This window comes from Cyprinus carpio, chromosome A18, assembly GCF_018340385.1.
Source record: "Cyprinus carpio isolate SPL01 chromosome A18, ASM1834038v1, whole genome shotgun sequence".
NCBI classification, from domain to species: Eukaryota; Metazoa; Chordata; class Actinopteri; order Cypriniformes; family Cyprinidae; genus Cyprinus; species Cyprinus carpio.
This window is the reverse complement of record NC_056589.1, coordinates 12477048-12494116: the sequence shown is the minus strand read 5'-3', so window position 1 is coordinate 12494116 and position 17069 is coordinate 12477048. Positions and strand designations below refer to the sequence as shown.

The 17069-nt window shown below is 37.7% G+C and overlaps 1 protein-coding gene across 1 annotated transcript in view; it reads left to right on the top strand.

Annotated features, from left to right (window-relative positions):
- The first annotated feature begins 5712 nt into the window (after positions 1-5712).
- Positions 5713-17069, top strand: part of dhx36 (DEAH (Asp-Glu-Ala-His) box polypeptide 36) — a 29882-nt gene continuing 18525 nt past the window's right edge. The window contains exons 1-9 of the mRNA XM_042775040.1: positions 5713-6203; positions 6510-6649; positions 6762-6999; positions 7083-7121; positions 7290-7460; positions 7901-7980; positions 14211-14285; positions 15899-16065; positions 16408-16489. Of these exons, the coding sequence (XP_042630974.1) occupies positions 5925-6203; positions 6510-6649; positions 6762-6999; positions 7083-7121; positions 7290-7460; positions 7901-7980; positions 14211-14285; positions 15899-16065; positions 16408-16489 (1271 nt within the window). The 5' untranslated portion in view covers positions 5713-5924. The remainder of the gene's footprint in view (positions 6204-6509; positions 6650-6761; positions 7000-7082; positions 7122-7289; positions 7461-7900; positions 7981-14210; positions 14286-15898; positions 16066-16407; positions 16490-17069) is intronic.

Genomic DNA, 17069 nt, shown 5'->3' with positions numbered 1-17069 from the left:
CTGCCGCTAGTTCCTTCTGCCTTAGAACAATTGAGAACTGCCAAATTCTTCATCAAACTCGATCTCCGGAGTGCATACAACCTCATTCAGATTCGAGCTGGAGAAGAGTGGAAGACGGCCTTCTCCACAAGCTCTGGTCACTATGAATACAGGGTCATGCCCTTAGGCCTGGTAAACAGTCCGTCCGTATCCAGTCATTCATCAATGACGTATTCAGAGACATGCTCAATAGGTTCCTTATAGTCTACATTGATGATGTTTTAATTTTTCTAGAACCCTGAAGGAGCACATCCAGCATGTCAGGGCAGTTCTCAAATGCCTAATGGAACATCAACTCTACGCCAAGGCAGAGAAGTGTGAGTTCCACCTAACGGCCATCTCGTTCCTAGGATATGTAATCAGTCAAGAGGGGGTTGCCATGGATGAGAGCAAGGTTGATGCAGTACTGAATTGGCCACTACCTACCACTATTAAGGATGTGCAACGCTTCCTGGGGTTTGCCAATTTCTATCGCAGATTCATCAGAAACTTCAGTTCAGTATCTGCTCCACTCACTTATATGACTAAGAGGGGTTCAAGTCATCTGCATTGGTCACTGCCTGCTTGTGAGGCTTTCGAGGAACTCAAACTCCGGTTCACCACGGCACCCATCCTGCACCATACAGACCCCAAGTTACCATTCATAGTCGAGATGGATGCCTCCAATATTGAGATAGGGCCGTACTGTCTCAACGTCAGGGCTCGCCTGCCAAGATGTATCCCTACGCTTTATACTAAAGTAAATTGAATGCTGCGGAAAGGAATTATGACGTGGGAGATAGGGAGCTCTTGGCCGTGAAGGTGGCATTTGAGGAGTGGCGTCACTGGTTGGAGGGAGCAGAACATCCATTCACTGTCTTAAACAAATAACCGCAATCTAGAGTACCTGAAAACGGCCAAGCGACTCAACCCCAAGCAGACAAGGTGGTCTCTGTTCTTCTCCAGATTTGTATTCACTGTCACATATCGACCAGGTTCTAAGAACATCAAGGCAGATGCTCTCTCAAGGCAGTTTGAGGAGGATCTCAGCCCCAAGATATCCAGAAACCATAATTTCCCCATCTCTCATTTTGTCACCCATCCAATGGGACATTACTACTGAGATTGAGCTGGCCAATGAGGAGCTGGAGGTGCCACCAGAATGTCCCCAGGACAAGCTATTCGTTCCTGGGAATCTTCAAGAAAGAACTATCTCAGGTACACTCTTCTCTCAGCTCAGGCCACCCAGGAATCAACGCCACCGTCCAGCTTCTACAGAATCATTTCTGGTGGCCATCTCTTAGGAGGGACACCACTTATCTGATGAAAATCAGCTGAAAATCTGTGTGAATTTGTATTCCGCTTCTATGGTTTACCCAAGAATATAATTTCTGACTGGGGTCCCCAGTTCACCTCTCGGTTATGGTCGGCATTCTTCAAGGCATTGGAAGTAAACGTAAGCTTGACGTCAGGCTACCATCCAGAATCCAATGGACAAGTAGAATGACTCAACCAAGAACTAACCAGATTCCTCCTTTCCTATTGCAGTCAGAACCAGTAGGACTGGTATCTGATGTGGGCAGAGTACGCTCAAAATTCCCTTCGCAAACCCTCTACTGGTCTAACCCTGTTTCTATGTATTCTGGGATATAAACCACCCCTATTCCCCTGGTCAGGAAAATGGACAAATGTCCAAGCAGTCAATGATTGGATTCAGAGGAGCGAGGAGACATGGAACCAAGCTCATCATCAACTTCAGCGTGCAGTCAGACGACAAAAGGAACAAGCCGATCGACTCCTCCGCTCCATTCCGGAATACACCCCTGGCCAATGGATATGGTTATCCACCCGGGACCTCCGTCTCCGCCTGCCATGTCGCAAACTCAGTTCCAGGTACATGGGCCCTTTTAAGATAATTCGACAAATAACCCCTGTATCCTTTGAATTGCCATTACCTAATCATTTCCGTGTATCTCCAACTTTTCATGTCTTCCTGCTGAAGCCTGCTGTTGGTCCCAGTGAGGGGGGAGAGGAGGCGCCACAGGACCAGGGTCCCCAGCCCACCTTAGTGGAAGGCGAGGAGACCTATCAGGTTCGAGAGCTGCTCAATTCCAGGCCCTGGGGAAGAATTCTCCAATATCTGGTCGATTGGGAGGATTATGGTCTGGAGGAAAGGTCTTGGGTCAATGCGGACGACATCCTGGACCCTCATTTGGTGGAGGAGTTTCACCGCGACCACCTGGATAGAACGGCCCCCAGACCCCGTGGGAGTCCCCGGCATCGTCCGCCTCCTCGCTTCCAGAGCCGCTCGCAGGGAGGGGGCTCTGTCACAGAGAGCATTTCTGAAACTCCCTCTCTGGGCCAGCAGAGGGCTCCATCACCAGAGTTTTGATAATTCTCTCTGCACTACATCTCCCATGTCCTGTTACTGATCATCTGTCATCACAAAATCTGTCTTTATATCATTTTACTGAACCAGGGACACTAAATAATAATCATTAAAAAATTTATGTCAAGATAATAACGTTGTGTGGTCTTTAATACTATAGACACAGCCAGTTTTACTCACTGAAAGATTTATTTGTCATAAAATGATTACTTCATAATTGTATTCGAGTCTTACACAGATGCTATACAGATAATTTAGAGTCTGCATTAATTTGAGTGATGACAGCTATTATGGGAGTGGCTTGATGGAGCAGGAGATGCAGAGAACATGATCTTGACCCTTAAGAAACTTGAATTAATGCTGTCATGTAACAAATCTGTTAAAATATAAAATTAAATGAACCGCTAATTACTACATTAAAAAAAAGTTAAGCCTGTACAAATATTAGAGACTGTGAATATAAATAATTGGGAATTATGTAAAAAAAAATGTAAATAAAATAAAAAACAGTGCACATTATATTTATCTATTATAACATTTATGTAGTTTTGTTGGCTGTATCCTTATAAAAGTCCAGTGTGTTTTTTTAATTATTTGATGTCATTACATTGCTGTCTTGCCGCCAGCCAATCGCTGCATTGCTGATCGTGGTTTCGAGTATCGATATATAACCCCTTTTAAAACAAACCCATGAACGCGCAATTATCTCAGATAACTCAATCCAGCCATACTCATCAACAACAGGTTCGTTTGAAGAACTAAATTAGCCAGATCCCGATTAGCGCGATGATATCATCTTGGATGTGACATTTCATCTCCGATGTAATAAACAACGTACGTCGGTCTAGTTGGCAAAAGCATCCAAAACAAAACATAAACTGTGCTGTGCTAGTGTTTTGGCAGACTATTCATAAAATCTTAAAATATAATGAGATTTTACAAAGAATATGCACTTTTTATTTGAAGAATGTTGTGGACAATGTGGGGGCCTTGGAGTAAAAAAACAACAACAAAAACGTCTAGTTTCAAACAGATATCCAGTGCTATTTTTGCTTGGAGATACTTTACACACTTTCTTGAATTCAAGTAAAATGTGCGAGTATGTTTGTGGCAGCCTACATTGCGCAGACAGAGCAACAAAGAGTGCAGAAGAGAGAATGGTGAGTGCAGGTTTATTTAAAAATGAAGACTTCCCTTATGAAAAGAAAATATATTTAGCTACTAATATATGAACGATCAATTTATTAAATGATATAACATTATATTACAAAATATACATAATAATATATTGAGTAAATATATTACAATATATTGAATAGTTCATAAAGAGTTGCCACTTTCATTTATTGTAAAATGTGAAAATATATTTACTTATCACAGTGTATATAATTTTATATTCAGTAATATACTTTATAAAATATAGATGTACATGTGATAAGATGGTACTACTTGTGTGTAATTTATAAAATATAGATGTACATGTGATAAGATGGTACTACTTGTGTGTATGTATGTGTATATATATATATGGTAACCCCACAAATTACATATATATACCCTTTTAAATGTCAAAATATTTCACATTTATATTTTGCAGTATATTGAACATATATTTTTTGTCTCAATATTAGCCATATACAGGGTTGATGTGATATGTAAAAGGTCTAATACATACTGCAGCCTGGAATTGAATGACAGGGTCTGGAAGAACTGCAACCCCCGCTCTGAGCCTGGATCCCAAAGTCCTCCGCACCGATGGACCTTGCCGCTGTCGCCTCCAGTTAGGGAAAACTTAATTTCACCGCGATATCCCCAAGATACAACTGAACCTGGATGAATAACTTCACAGGGTTCAATGATGAACTGCCTTTAACTTCATTTTGCATTTAGGCTAATTAAGATCAAAGTTTATCTGAGCACAATCTGTTTTGTTTAAAGTGCTATACAATAAGGTGACTTGACTTGAAGATGTTTCCCATATATGTGAACGTACATTATATTTTGCAGTATATTAACATATATTTTTTGTTCCTCTGGGTGTGATGAGGATAATACATATTTTAAAGGAATTCGCCATGTCCTCCACTCTGTGTTTGCACAGGGTTCTAAATCTCCTTGCTTTCTGTTAAAACATTGCTTTTGTTAATCCCTGCCTCTTCTCTCCGCCCTTAAACAAACACTAAAAAAAGCAAAAAAAAAACAAGCAATTGCCTTCCTAGGAGTACAGCACCTTTCGGTGTTTGTGTTTTATTTTTTTTATTATTTATATTTTTGCTGTCCAGCAGCCAGTTGATAGTGGGATAAAATTGGGGATTTTTCAAGGATGTGGTTTGAGGTGATCTTCTTGGATAATACATTCAGTCTCTAAGTCACTTACATGGGTGAGTGCAGCATTCAGTCTCTAAGTCACTTACATGGGTCACTTACATGGGTGAGTGTCACTTACATGGGTGAGTGCAGCCACTGGTCTTCCAATACAAAAGGACATCCTTTGTTCCTTTTGTTGAACATGCAACTCTAGTGTTTCGATGGTATTATGATGCAATTAGTAATTAATTTTATCACTTACTTTTCTGCTGGTCAGAATGGGAGACCCGTTAAACCTAGCTGAAACCAGCAATATTATTTCATTTTATATTTAAATGCTCGATTAAGCAACTTTCTTAATGTAAATAAAAAATGAATAAGAATTGAAATAATAATAAAACAAGACAAGATTACTATATATATATATATATATATATATATATATATATATATATATATATATATATAGATTATATATATATATATATATATATATATATATATACATATATACATATATATATATATATATATATATATTGATATACATATACATGCATAAGCCTCATAAGTGCCGTTATATACATATATACATTTATAATATGAAGAGTTCAGATGCAAAAAAGTGCCGTTTGAAATTTTCTTCTAAAATTAGCATTTTATCATGCTTCTATGTGTAGGTTCAGGAATTTATATATAGATCTATATATATATATATATATATATATATATATATATATTATATATATGTGTATATATATATATAATATATATATATGTATATATATGTGTATATATATATATACATATATAGATATATTATATATGTATAATATATATATATATATCTATATATATATATATATATATATATATACATCAAGTCTGTAACTGATTAGGATTTGGGAGATGAGAGGGAAAAAGCATGTCACAGCTGCGCTGCTTGGTATTTTGATTTACTGCGCATGCGCAGCCAGCACCAATCGCACACCAAGACGTCATTATTAGTCGCCTCGGCCAAAACGTGTTCGTCATATATGAACGACAGTACAGATATTTGAGAAAATATCGTTATGTTGGAATGTAGTACGGAGTAATAAATGACATTCAGTGGAATCTTAACACTTTATCATCTTTAAACCTGCATCAGAACTACAGCAGCGGCTCTCGTTAATGTGATTGTTGCCCGGTGCTTTATCAGTCCAGCGGCATGAATCATGGGTATGGTAATAGACGTGGTCGGAGAGGAGGAGGTCGGCGTTTCGGAGATGGAGGTTCCAGATGGGATGAAGGGGCTGGATCCAGTGGAGGTGGAGGATACACGAGGAACTCCGAGTGGGACTCAAGGGAAGAGCGGGGACATGGAGGGGAACGAAGAGGAGGAGGAGGAGGAAGAGGCAAACATCCACCCCATTTGAAGGGTCGAGAAATAGGACTGTGGTATGCCAAGTATGGAGGAATTAAAAGATCTGAGGCAGAGAGGAAATCTGTGAGTAGGAGGCGGTTAATTTTTTAAGTAATATAAGTTAGTTGAATTAGAGTACTTGGTAATGTGTTCTATAAGTGTGCTGTCAGACAGCTACAAATACATTAGTGACTGACATAATATTGATATTTGTAATACTTTTTTATAGCAAATAATATGTACACAAAATTTCAGAATTTAATTCAGAGTTCAGTTTTGTAAGAAATTGATTCTTGAGCACAATTCCTAGTTCTAGTGTTTAAGCAAAAGCCTTTTGATCAAAATGATTTTTAAGACAGAGAAAGTCTGAGAATGTTTGTGTCATTTCAGAGGGCTGTTGTTCAGATGGATGAACAACGAGAGCAGCACATTACACAGCTGCTGAACTCTGTCCAGAGAGATGCAAGCAGAGATCCGCACCCCTCCACATCTCAGAACTGGAGGGTGAAGGAGGAGCCCAGTGGCCACAGGTGCAAATACAATATTGTACACATGTCAGGGTTCACATAGTCATGGAAATCATAGATCTATCAAAGAATTATAAAATTGTGGTAATTTAACAGAATTGTGTCTGCCTTCCAGTTACTTTGATGGAGATGATCCTCCAGAACCTCAGAACATTGTAAAAGTGCCAAAAATTGAGCCTAAAGAGGAGAAACAGGAGAATGAGGATGAGTTGGGAGCAAGTGTGAAAGAGGAACTTAATGACACTGACCTGGAGTACTTATTCCAAGATGTTGTGCGGATACCCTCCCTGGATGAGGAGCTAAAGAAAGATAAGCAGAAGAAAAAAGATAATGCTAGATACCTTGATATGCTGGTGAGACAGACAGAAATATATTTCACTAAACCCAAACACTTTTGCCCTACGACTTTGCTTTATTGTGGCATTTCCTTTTTCAGAAATTCAGAGAGAAGCTGCCTTCCTATGGCATGAGAGAGGTAAATGTCACCTTTTGTGATTGCTGTTTGTGCATGTACAGTATCTCTATGTGTATGGATGATATTTTGCATCTTTTTTTACTCTTTATTTTTAATGTGAAAAAATAGTTAGCTGAAGTTATAGTTTTTAGTTCTCTCATGCCCTTTTCTGTCTTTGTCTTACTGTAGGAGCTGGTTAGGCTAATCAATGCTAACCAGGTACTGGTAATCAGTGGAGAGACTGGCTGTGGGAAGACCACCCAGGTTACTCAGTTCATCCTTGATGACTTCATTCAGAGGGGCATGGGCTCTCTCTGCAGGGTGGTTTGCACACAGCCAAGGCGTATCAGCGCCATATCTGTAAGTACAAGATACTGTCTGCATACATTTGATCACAAACACAATTAAAACAGTAATATTGTAAGTTATTTTTACAATCTAAAAGAACTGTTTTCTATTTTAAATTTTTTTTTTCAGAATGTAATTTTATTCCTGCTGATTTGGAAACTTTTTCTATAATTATCAATTCTGAAAAACAGTTGTACTGATACATATTTTTGTGGAAATTCTGATTCATTTTCAACTTGGGTTAATAGAATGCTCAAAAGAACAGCATTTATTTAAAATTAAACTTCTTCCTCTTCTTTTTTTTTATTTTTTGATTAGAGGAAAACATAAAGTAAAAAGTAGCACAGCTTATCCCACCCTTCCTACATATTTTATAGAGTATTTGTGTTCCTACTAAAGTATTTTTCTGTTTTTAAAACAGTGTAAGGTTAAGAGGATGTACTTGTGCTTAGGTTGCAGAGAGGGTGGCTGCAGAACGGGCAGAATCGGTGGGAGAGGGGAAGTCCTGTGGGTATCAGATCCGTCTGCAGTGGTGAGTGAATCAGATCGGAGTCATTCCTAATCTTGTAATCACCATCCTGGTTCTAAGGAAGCTGTGCTTTTATACTCAGCTTCTAACAGAGAGGTGGAAAGATTCTTTCCCCAAGTATTATTTTGCCTGTCAGAAAGTTTTCCCTCGTAACTGGCTGGAAACCTAACTAATTTATGCTTTGTGCCCTCAGAAATTCTTATCTAGGTTTGCCTTAGGCTCTATAAAGAAAAAAAATGTTTTTGTTTTGGCGCGGATGATACAAAAGAGCGTAAGCCGCCTGCATACTGCTCAGATTTGCCAAAATGGTGCTACGCTGATTTGGAGAGATTTTGGAGCATTGTAAACTGTGTCATGGATTTCAATAGGAGTTTTGGTGAAAATGCAGAAATCAAATCACTGATAGAATCAAGCTAATCTTAAACGGACTTCTCCAGCAGTTATAAAGCGAATGTTCTTTGATCGCTTTCTGTATATAAAATATAGATAGATTAGAATATAGATGAAAGAGAGTCTTCATTCTATTAACAGGAACAGTGTGAAGTTTATTGTAAAGTCACTGGCTTGATTAACTAATGAATAAACACATGATGGTCATGAAATGCAGTTTCAGGTTTTTGTATTTTTTATATTATGTTTTTTAGTTTTTGTTTATTTTGATTTTTGATATTGTGTGTTGTGTTGATGATAATATTTTCTGATTTCAAATCTGGGTGTTTCAGAAGGGTAGAAAAGCATTATTTATATTATCTACTGTTCTTTTAAGAAGTCTTTGTTAACATTGTTTATTGATTGACTTTTAGCATGTGAAATGAGTCACGGCACTTACTCACAGGCTGCAGGTTTACTGTTGGGTCCAACAACTAGGGATCGACCGATATGCATTTTTCAGGGCCGATACCGATTATTACAGATCAAGGAGACCGATAACCGAATATTTTGAAACCGATATGTTGTCTAGTGTAAAAATGAAAATTAATGTCAAAATTAGAATAAAAACGCCTCTGACAAAGACTCTCTTTAAATTATTTTAACACATCTTTAATTCTGAGAACTGTTCATAATAACAACATTAATATTAATAATAACAACAAACATAAGCATATCCATCAGCAGCATTCTGTAAACTAAGTAAAAATTGCATCCATCAGCAGCATCACTATAAAACAAATAAAACTTAAAAGCAAATTTAAACAGCAACAAATGAACAAATAATGGATCTCTCTCTCTCTCTCTTTTCTCTTTATATATATATATGTATGTGTGTATTGTTTGTGTGTGTGTTATATTTAGCATTTTATTTGCAACCCAGAATTGCATTAAAATCACACACAAAAATATTGTAATAGTGATTTTTTGTTTTTTTTTGATGTGTAAAATGTTTGTTTGACTGTTTATCAAACTAGGAAGTATACAGGACAGCGTCATCCAGAAACGTGCAATGTGAGATTATTGACAATTTACGTTATTAGCATAGGGTTATTAGCAGGGTGCGATTTGTAAAAATAAACAGAGGGGGGGGGGGATGCTTTTGAAAAATTTTATGAAATGTTTTTAATACGACGGAAATTGTATTTAGTGTGATCTCAGTTTAATAAAAACATTGTAAGCCTACGTAGGCCCATTAATTGTAATGATTTAATGTCCACGGTTATTCAAACAACAAATTACATAGAGAAAGCGAGCAAAGAACACAACGGAGCTTTTGAAACTCTGAATCAGTTAAAACATTGCGTCGCAAAATGATTCACTGTTTCGAAGCGCTGCAAATCCGGATCGCGTATCACGAATCATTTGATTCAGATCTGGACGTCAGAGCGGGTTTGCATGATGTTTTTTATCCCCACCTTCTAAAAAGTTATTCAGCAGAGGCAGGGATGCATAGACCAGAAGGGGGGAAATTTGCCCCCCATCCTGGTTATTAGTCAAATGAGAGAGCGCGGGCCGCGGAGATAACTAAATCAGGAATAGGGAGCTCGCGTCGCGTCAGGGCGTCAGAAGCTCGCGCTCTGATGCCCTTTCAGCTCTTCAAAATTGCAAATGGTAATTCTGAATCTGTATGATAAATTATTTGCAAATGTTAGAATAAAGCAATATTTCTCCAAATATGCGCAATTTTTTTTGACTACGACCCCTAACGGAACGGAGCTTTGGGGTGAAGCTATGTGAAACACAAAAAAAAAAAAAACCGCAGCAGACGTGAGTGAATTCATTCGTGTTGATAATCTTTTCACAATATAACGTTAAGCCGAATGGTGAGACGGTAGGTTTTAGTTTCACTATAAAGCACGAATGATCTTTTAAAGCATTCACTGCAATGACGGACATATGACCGGGAATTCACAGTATAATAACTGAACGACGCTTTGTCATCATAAATCGATTATATTTAGGTGTTTTGCAACTTCAGTGTATGATTTATTGCAACTTCAGGAACGTTTACTGCATTCTTACCTTCGAGAGATAAGTTATTGATGTGTGATCACTGAAGCAGCTCCTGTGCTTTCGGTGTGAGAGCGGAACATTTTCCAGCCGCGCCAGCCGTATTGATCAGGCTCGTGACTCCCAACAAATCAGACGGACGTGTGGGCGGGGCTTAGTCTAAGGCCACAGAGCGGTGCGCTCTGACTGAGGTGGCAGAAGGATCAGTGCCAGATCGCGCATTTTAAAATAAAATGGTTTTTTTCGGCAAATCGGTTTTGAAAATGGCCGATGCCGATAACAATAAAAATGCTTAATATCGGCGCCGATAATCGGCCACGCCGATAATCGGTCGACCCCTACCAACAACAGGGTTGTTAAATGTTCTGAGCCAAAATGTGTTGTTTGAGCTGTTAAGATCAGACTGACAGGATCAGGGACCTTGTTAAAATAATCTACTTTTTCAACTTTGAGAAGGCTAATTGGAGATACCTCTCAGATGGGTACAACCAAGATACAGCGTTTTCCTCATATCTTATTGTTAGAATAAATACCAACTCTAAAAACAGCATTGTCATCTTGTGTTTAGGAGTAATAATATCTGTCCTAGTTTTCTCCTTGAAAGTGTTTTTCTCCAAGTTCACCAACACTTAGTGAAGTGTTGTTGATGTGAAAATGTTTCCAGTGGTGTGTATTTATCCTTGTGTTTTCACCAGTTTTTCTGAGCGTGACATTTATGCAGCTTAGTTTCAATTAATTAATTAATTAATTTGGACAGGGGATCAAGTTTTGAGTTCTGAAATATTTTTATATATATACATAGCCTATATATATTATTTCTCCCTGTCAGGAAGGGAAAGATGCAGGGTAAATGTGCCAGCCCAGTATAGATTTAGACTAGTGTTTTTTTTTTTTTCTTTTGTGTGTGTGTTTTCATTCAAGCGAGAAAGAAAAGTGGATTAAGCAGCGAGGTCACTGGAACATGTCCAAGAGCAGATAATTGGCTCTTCTGAAGGGGAAGAGAGGAGGCTGATTAGAGCTTGCTGCCAAACATCTCACAACTATTCTTCTCTCAGTTCTTTTTTCCTAATTTTTTCTTATTATCAGTGGCATCTGGGCAAGAATTACAATTGCTTTTCTTAAACTTTTGGGTTAAAGAGAAAAAAAATTAAAATTATGTCATCATTTACTTACCATTGTGTTGTTCCGAAACCATAAGACTTTTGTACATCTTTAAAACAAATATTTTTGATGAAATTTGTTAAAGGGGTCATATGATGCGATTTCAAATGTTCCTTTCTCTTTGGAGTGTTACAAGCTCTTGGTGAAAAAAGAACATCTGTGAAGTTGCAAAGACTAAAGTCTCAAATCCAAAGAGATATTTTTTTTATAAAAGTTAACTGGTCCACGCCCCCCTGAAACGGCTCGTTCTAACACACCCCCACATATCTACGTTAGGATGTGGAAAGATTTGCAAAACGCCACACAGATGTTCACGCAAATAAAGAAGGCGTACCTTTTATTCTTGTTGTAGTATTGTTGTTGCCGCCATGTCGTATAGACGCTGTGTGTTTCACTGTGAAAGACCGGGGTCGTCACATGTAGTTGCTAGACCAAGGTACACTTCTTCATAGAATCCGCCTGCCGCACCGATCTCAAGCCGCCCGCCTCTGCTCACTCAAGCCGGCCGCGGGCTCACTCTAGGCCTCCAGCTTCTGCTCACTTAAGGCCACGGTGTGTGAAGCTGTTACTTTGAGAAAGTGAAACTACTTTGTTTTTGCCTTCCAAAAGAAAACACGACTAGAAATCATCTAGACTAGAAATCACGTTTGAGGCATTCGGCCAATCACAACTCGCTGGATAGGTGGCCAATCACAGCACATCTTGCTTTTCAGAGAGATGAGCCTTGTAAAAATCGACGCGTTTCAGAAGGCGGGGCATAGAGGAGAAAAAATAAAGTACAGCATGTGGAAAGTAATGTGTTTTTTTTTTTTTTTTTTTTTTTTTTACCTTAAACCGCATAAACGCATTTTATTACACCAAATACACAAAATAACATTCTTTTTAGCAGCATCATATGACCCCTTTAAGATTTAAATTAAATTTCTGTCCCTCCAATGAAAGTCTATTTCTCCAAAACTTTGATGCTTCAACACGCATCAGTACAGTCACATTTATTTAGAAAAGACCCTACTATTAGTGAAACAGGAGTTAGCGAAGGGAATGAAGACTTCGGCTCATCAGTTGTCATCAAAAGGCGAGAGAATAAAAGTAGGTAGAATGGTGGGTTCTTAGAAGTGAGTCAGTGGGGAATCGGTTGCTTCTGCTGTGCCGAAAGAGTCAAGTCACTTTTAGTGCTTTTAGCAATACAGATTGTGTCAAAGCACTTTACAGTACTGAATAAGAAAAAAAAGTGTGTCAATAATGCAAAATTACAATAGTAAACACTCAATTTTCAGTTAAAGGCAGTTTATCATTGAATTCAGTGATGTCATCATCCAGCTCAGTTCAGTTTAAGAGAAGAGATGGAGTGATAATGTGAAAAGGTGTGGATGGGAATGCTGGGGAGAAGAGAAATAGGTTATTAAACTTGTCTTGCTGTGGTGAGGAAGTGTGGAGTACTGGACCTGAGAGAATAAGGTGGAAGGGCAGAGGGTGAGAGAAAAAATTGAGGAGGAGAGAGGTGAAGAGAATTACAGATGTGTATGTGCAGGACCTCTAATTTTTCCGGGTTTATTTTTTTTTGTGTGTGTGTTTTTTTGCCTGCTCTTCCTCACTTGTACATCAATCTAAAGCCTTTGGCACTCCCAGACACCTTTCCCTATTTCCCTAATGCGAGTGTCTGGTGTGTGTCAGTTTGTGGGAGCAGGTGAGGAGGTTTAGCACAGTCTTCTGAAGTCTTATGAACTGTTATCTGTGTTATTATGTAAAATAGAAAATTCATATGAATTACTGACACAAACCTCATTAAGCTGTTTTTTTGAATTACTGACACAAACCTCATTAAGCTGTTTTTTTTCCTGTTTGCTCCGTGTTCTAATAATAATAATAATAATAATTTGCCTGAGACATTTTTTTTCTTAAAGGGATAGTTCACCTCAATCATTCAATAATTTTTTTGTTCACCCTCGTGCTGTTTCAGATTACTAATATGGCTTTCAAATGTTGTGTGTTTTGTGCAACACAAGCAAACATATTGAAGTATGTGTTAGTCTTTTCCATGCAATTATCACAACAAAGCTTTGAAAAATTCACAAAAGCACTATAAATGTATCTCAAATGTGGTTTATATGACACATTTACTGTATTTCAAAGTCTTTTGAAGCAATACAGTAGTTTTGTGTGAGGACCTTAGGAAATTTGACTATATTTTATGGCATGTGTTGAATTGACCACTATTAAGATGCTTTAAGGTTGCAGAAGAGTGGCCAGAATATTCTGTATTTTTCTTTTCTCTTTTAGAATTTCTTTATTGAATACATTTCATTCAGTTGTTTATTTTCATTAATTATTGAAAACATTTCATTTGTTTATTTTGATTACTTTAATTCATTTATTTATTTATTTATTCATTGATTGATTTATCTTTATTTATATAGTATATGTTATTGCATCTTTAAGCCTTATATATTTAGTATTTCGGTTATATTAAAAGTATTGCATTATCTCAAACTATTGTACAGAGTTGCTTTTAATGTCTGTAGTATGATTTTACATTTTTTATTTATTTTAACATTGTAACCGAAATGAAATGACTTTTCCTATTTTATTCCTCCTTTTCTCCCCCCTCATCCTCTGGCACTGCTTTCCAGTCGGTTACCACGGAAACAAGGTTCAGTGTTGTATTGTACGACGGGCATTATTCTTCAGTGGCTCCGCTCAGATCCGTAAGTGTTCTAAACCTCTTTTCTCCACTCCCTTCTGCTGTTTCATAACCTCCCCCCCCCCATCCTCTATCTGTCTGATTTGACTTTTCTTTACCCTGTGAGAGGAGCCGGTGTTTAATCAGGACACAGCTGGTGTGCAGGGTACACTCATTCACTTATATGTATGTATGTTTTGTGTTGGGTACACTCATTCACTTTAATAATAATAATAATAATAATAATAATAATAATAATAATGCATTTTATTTATAGGTGCCTTTCTTGACACTCAAGGTCACAGTACATCATTAACAAAACAATCACAATATTTATGTAAAAAAACAAACAAAAAAACAGATAAAATACAATTCAAAACACAATGTGAGCGGGTGTGGCAGTATAGAGGAGGTCAAGAAGATATGGAGGTGCGAGATTATGAATGGCTTTAAAAATTATTTTGTAGTTAATATGGTAATTAATGGGGAGCCAATGAAGCTGTTGTAAAATGGGGGTGATGTGATGGATAGAAGGGGTGCAAGTGATAATACGGACAGCTAAGTTTTGAACCAGTTGTAATTTATGGAGGGTTTTATGTGGGAGGCCAAACAGAAGAGAATTACAATAGTCTAAACGAGAAGTGACTAGACTTTGAACGAGAATGGCAGTGGAGTGAGGCGTGAGGGAAAGATGTGAACGGTTGATGTTTCCAAGATGAAAGTAAGCAGACCGGGTAACATTATTAACATGAGAGGTGAAAGAGAGTGTGCTATCGTAGATGACACCCAGACTTTTGACCTGAAGGGAGGGGGAGATGAAGGAATTATCAATGAGATTAGAGAAATTCTTAAATTTGTTTAATGTTGAGCTTGTGCCTACAAGAAGTAGTTCTGTTTTATTACTGTTTAATTTGAGGAAGTATGAAGTAAACCAGGATTTTATGTCAAGGAGGCAATTGGTGAGGGAGGATGGTGGGAGTTTGGAGTTGGGTTTGGTAGAAAGGTAGAGCTGGGTGTCATCTGCGTAGCAATGAATATGAACCTGATAATTGCACATACATTCAGTATCACTGACTGACTCATTCACATCAGCTGTGCTTCAGCGGCTGCAGAGGGGAGATGCCTACAGTACTGTTCACCATGCCTCTAAGCTTGACTCATCCACTCAGACAGCTTTTACTGCAACCCAGATGGAAAACGCATTATGCACTGTCGTGTTTTTATTTTTTCTTTCATTCTCTGATCCCTTCTGTTTTGCTGCTGACATATTCATACACACAGAAGTCCCAGATAAAAGCCTGTTAGGGATCTGAATGCTGTCACTACGTTTACAGAATCAGTGTTTGGGATTGACAACAATGTTTACTAACAGCTGCGACTCTAAAATTGCCCTGATCATACAGAATCTTACAGGAATGGCTTGAATACTGTCTCTATGACCAAGTAACTAATATGAAAATTCTTTTCGATTCTTGCGATATCCGTGAATGTGTGGCTTAACAATGATTATGAGTGGGTAGCTGCAGAGCATCAGGGCTTCAGGAATCGTTCTCATTTTCTGCTCTAGTTAGTTCTTCTCACCCATTCACAAATATGGAAAGTCTGTCCTGTGTTGAAATTATGATTTTTTTCCCCCAGATATCTCTCAAGCGTAAGTCATCTGATCCTGGATGAAATTCATGAGAGGAGTCTTCAGTCTGATGTTCTTCTCAGCATCGTGAAGGACCTGTTAACTGCTCGAGAGGACCTAAAAGTAGTCCTCATGAGTGCCACGCTTAACGCGGAAAAATTCAGCAAATATTTCAGTAAGAGAAATAACATAACGTCTTCAAATAATGATAATGAAAATAAAATGACAATATCATGCTAGGTGATATTTGATTGATTGATCTGCTGTTTTGCAGCATTTGTTTAACTATCTGTTTATAATATAACATGTATAATATGTAAATATCTAATAAAGCTCTCTGTACTCTTCAAAGGAACACAGTATGACTAGCATAGTGTTAATGACCAGAATAATAGCTTTAGCATTCAAGGGGAGGGGGGGGGGGGGGGGGTCAGATTAATGGAAATCCAACCATGCAAGAAGGAACATGCATGTTTCTATGGGTATCACTGAAGACGGCAGATTCTTACTCTTACAGATAACTGTTCCATGATCCATATTCCTGGATACACATACCCAGTGAAAGAGTACTTACTGGAGGATGTGGTGGAATTACTTAGGTGAGCTCATTTACAGTTTTGTGGAATATTTACAAAATACAGTGTTGTTCTTAAATGTGGGGTCAGCAGGAAATTCAAAGAAATTCATATATTTATGCAGCAAGGTTTCAGTTGATTAAAAGTGACAGTAAAGACATTTATAATGTTTGAATAATGTAAAACATTTTAATCAAATTAATCAAAAGATCACAATTACCATGAAAATATTAAGCAGCAACTGTTTCAACAGTAAAACAATAATAAGAAGTGTTTCTTGAGCACCAAATAAGCTTAATAGAGTGATTTCTGAAAGATAATTTGACACTGAAGCATTGGCTGCTGAGAAAACATTTCATCACAGGAATAAAGTACATATTAAACATTAAAATAGAAAAAAAAGTCATTTTAAATGGTAATAATATTTCAAATTATCTGAATGTTAGTGTGCATTTTATACCAAATTCACTGCACTGCTGGTTCCAGCTAAAACCAACTTAAGATAGTAGTTTTAAATGGTTCAAGCTGATCCAAGGTGTTTACATGCCAATTAAAAATTAAAAAATGGCTCTTGTCCATACAGTTTTACATTTTGTACTGACCA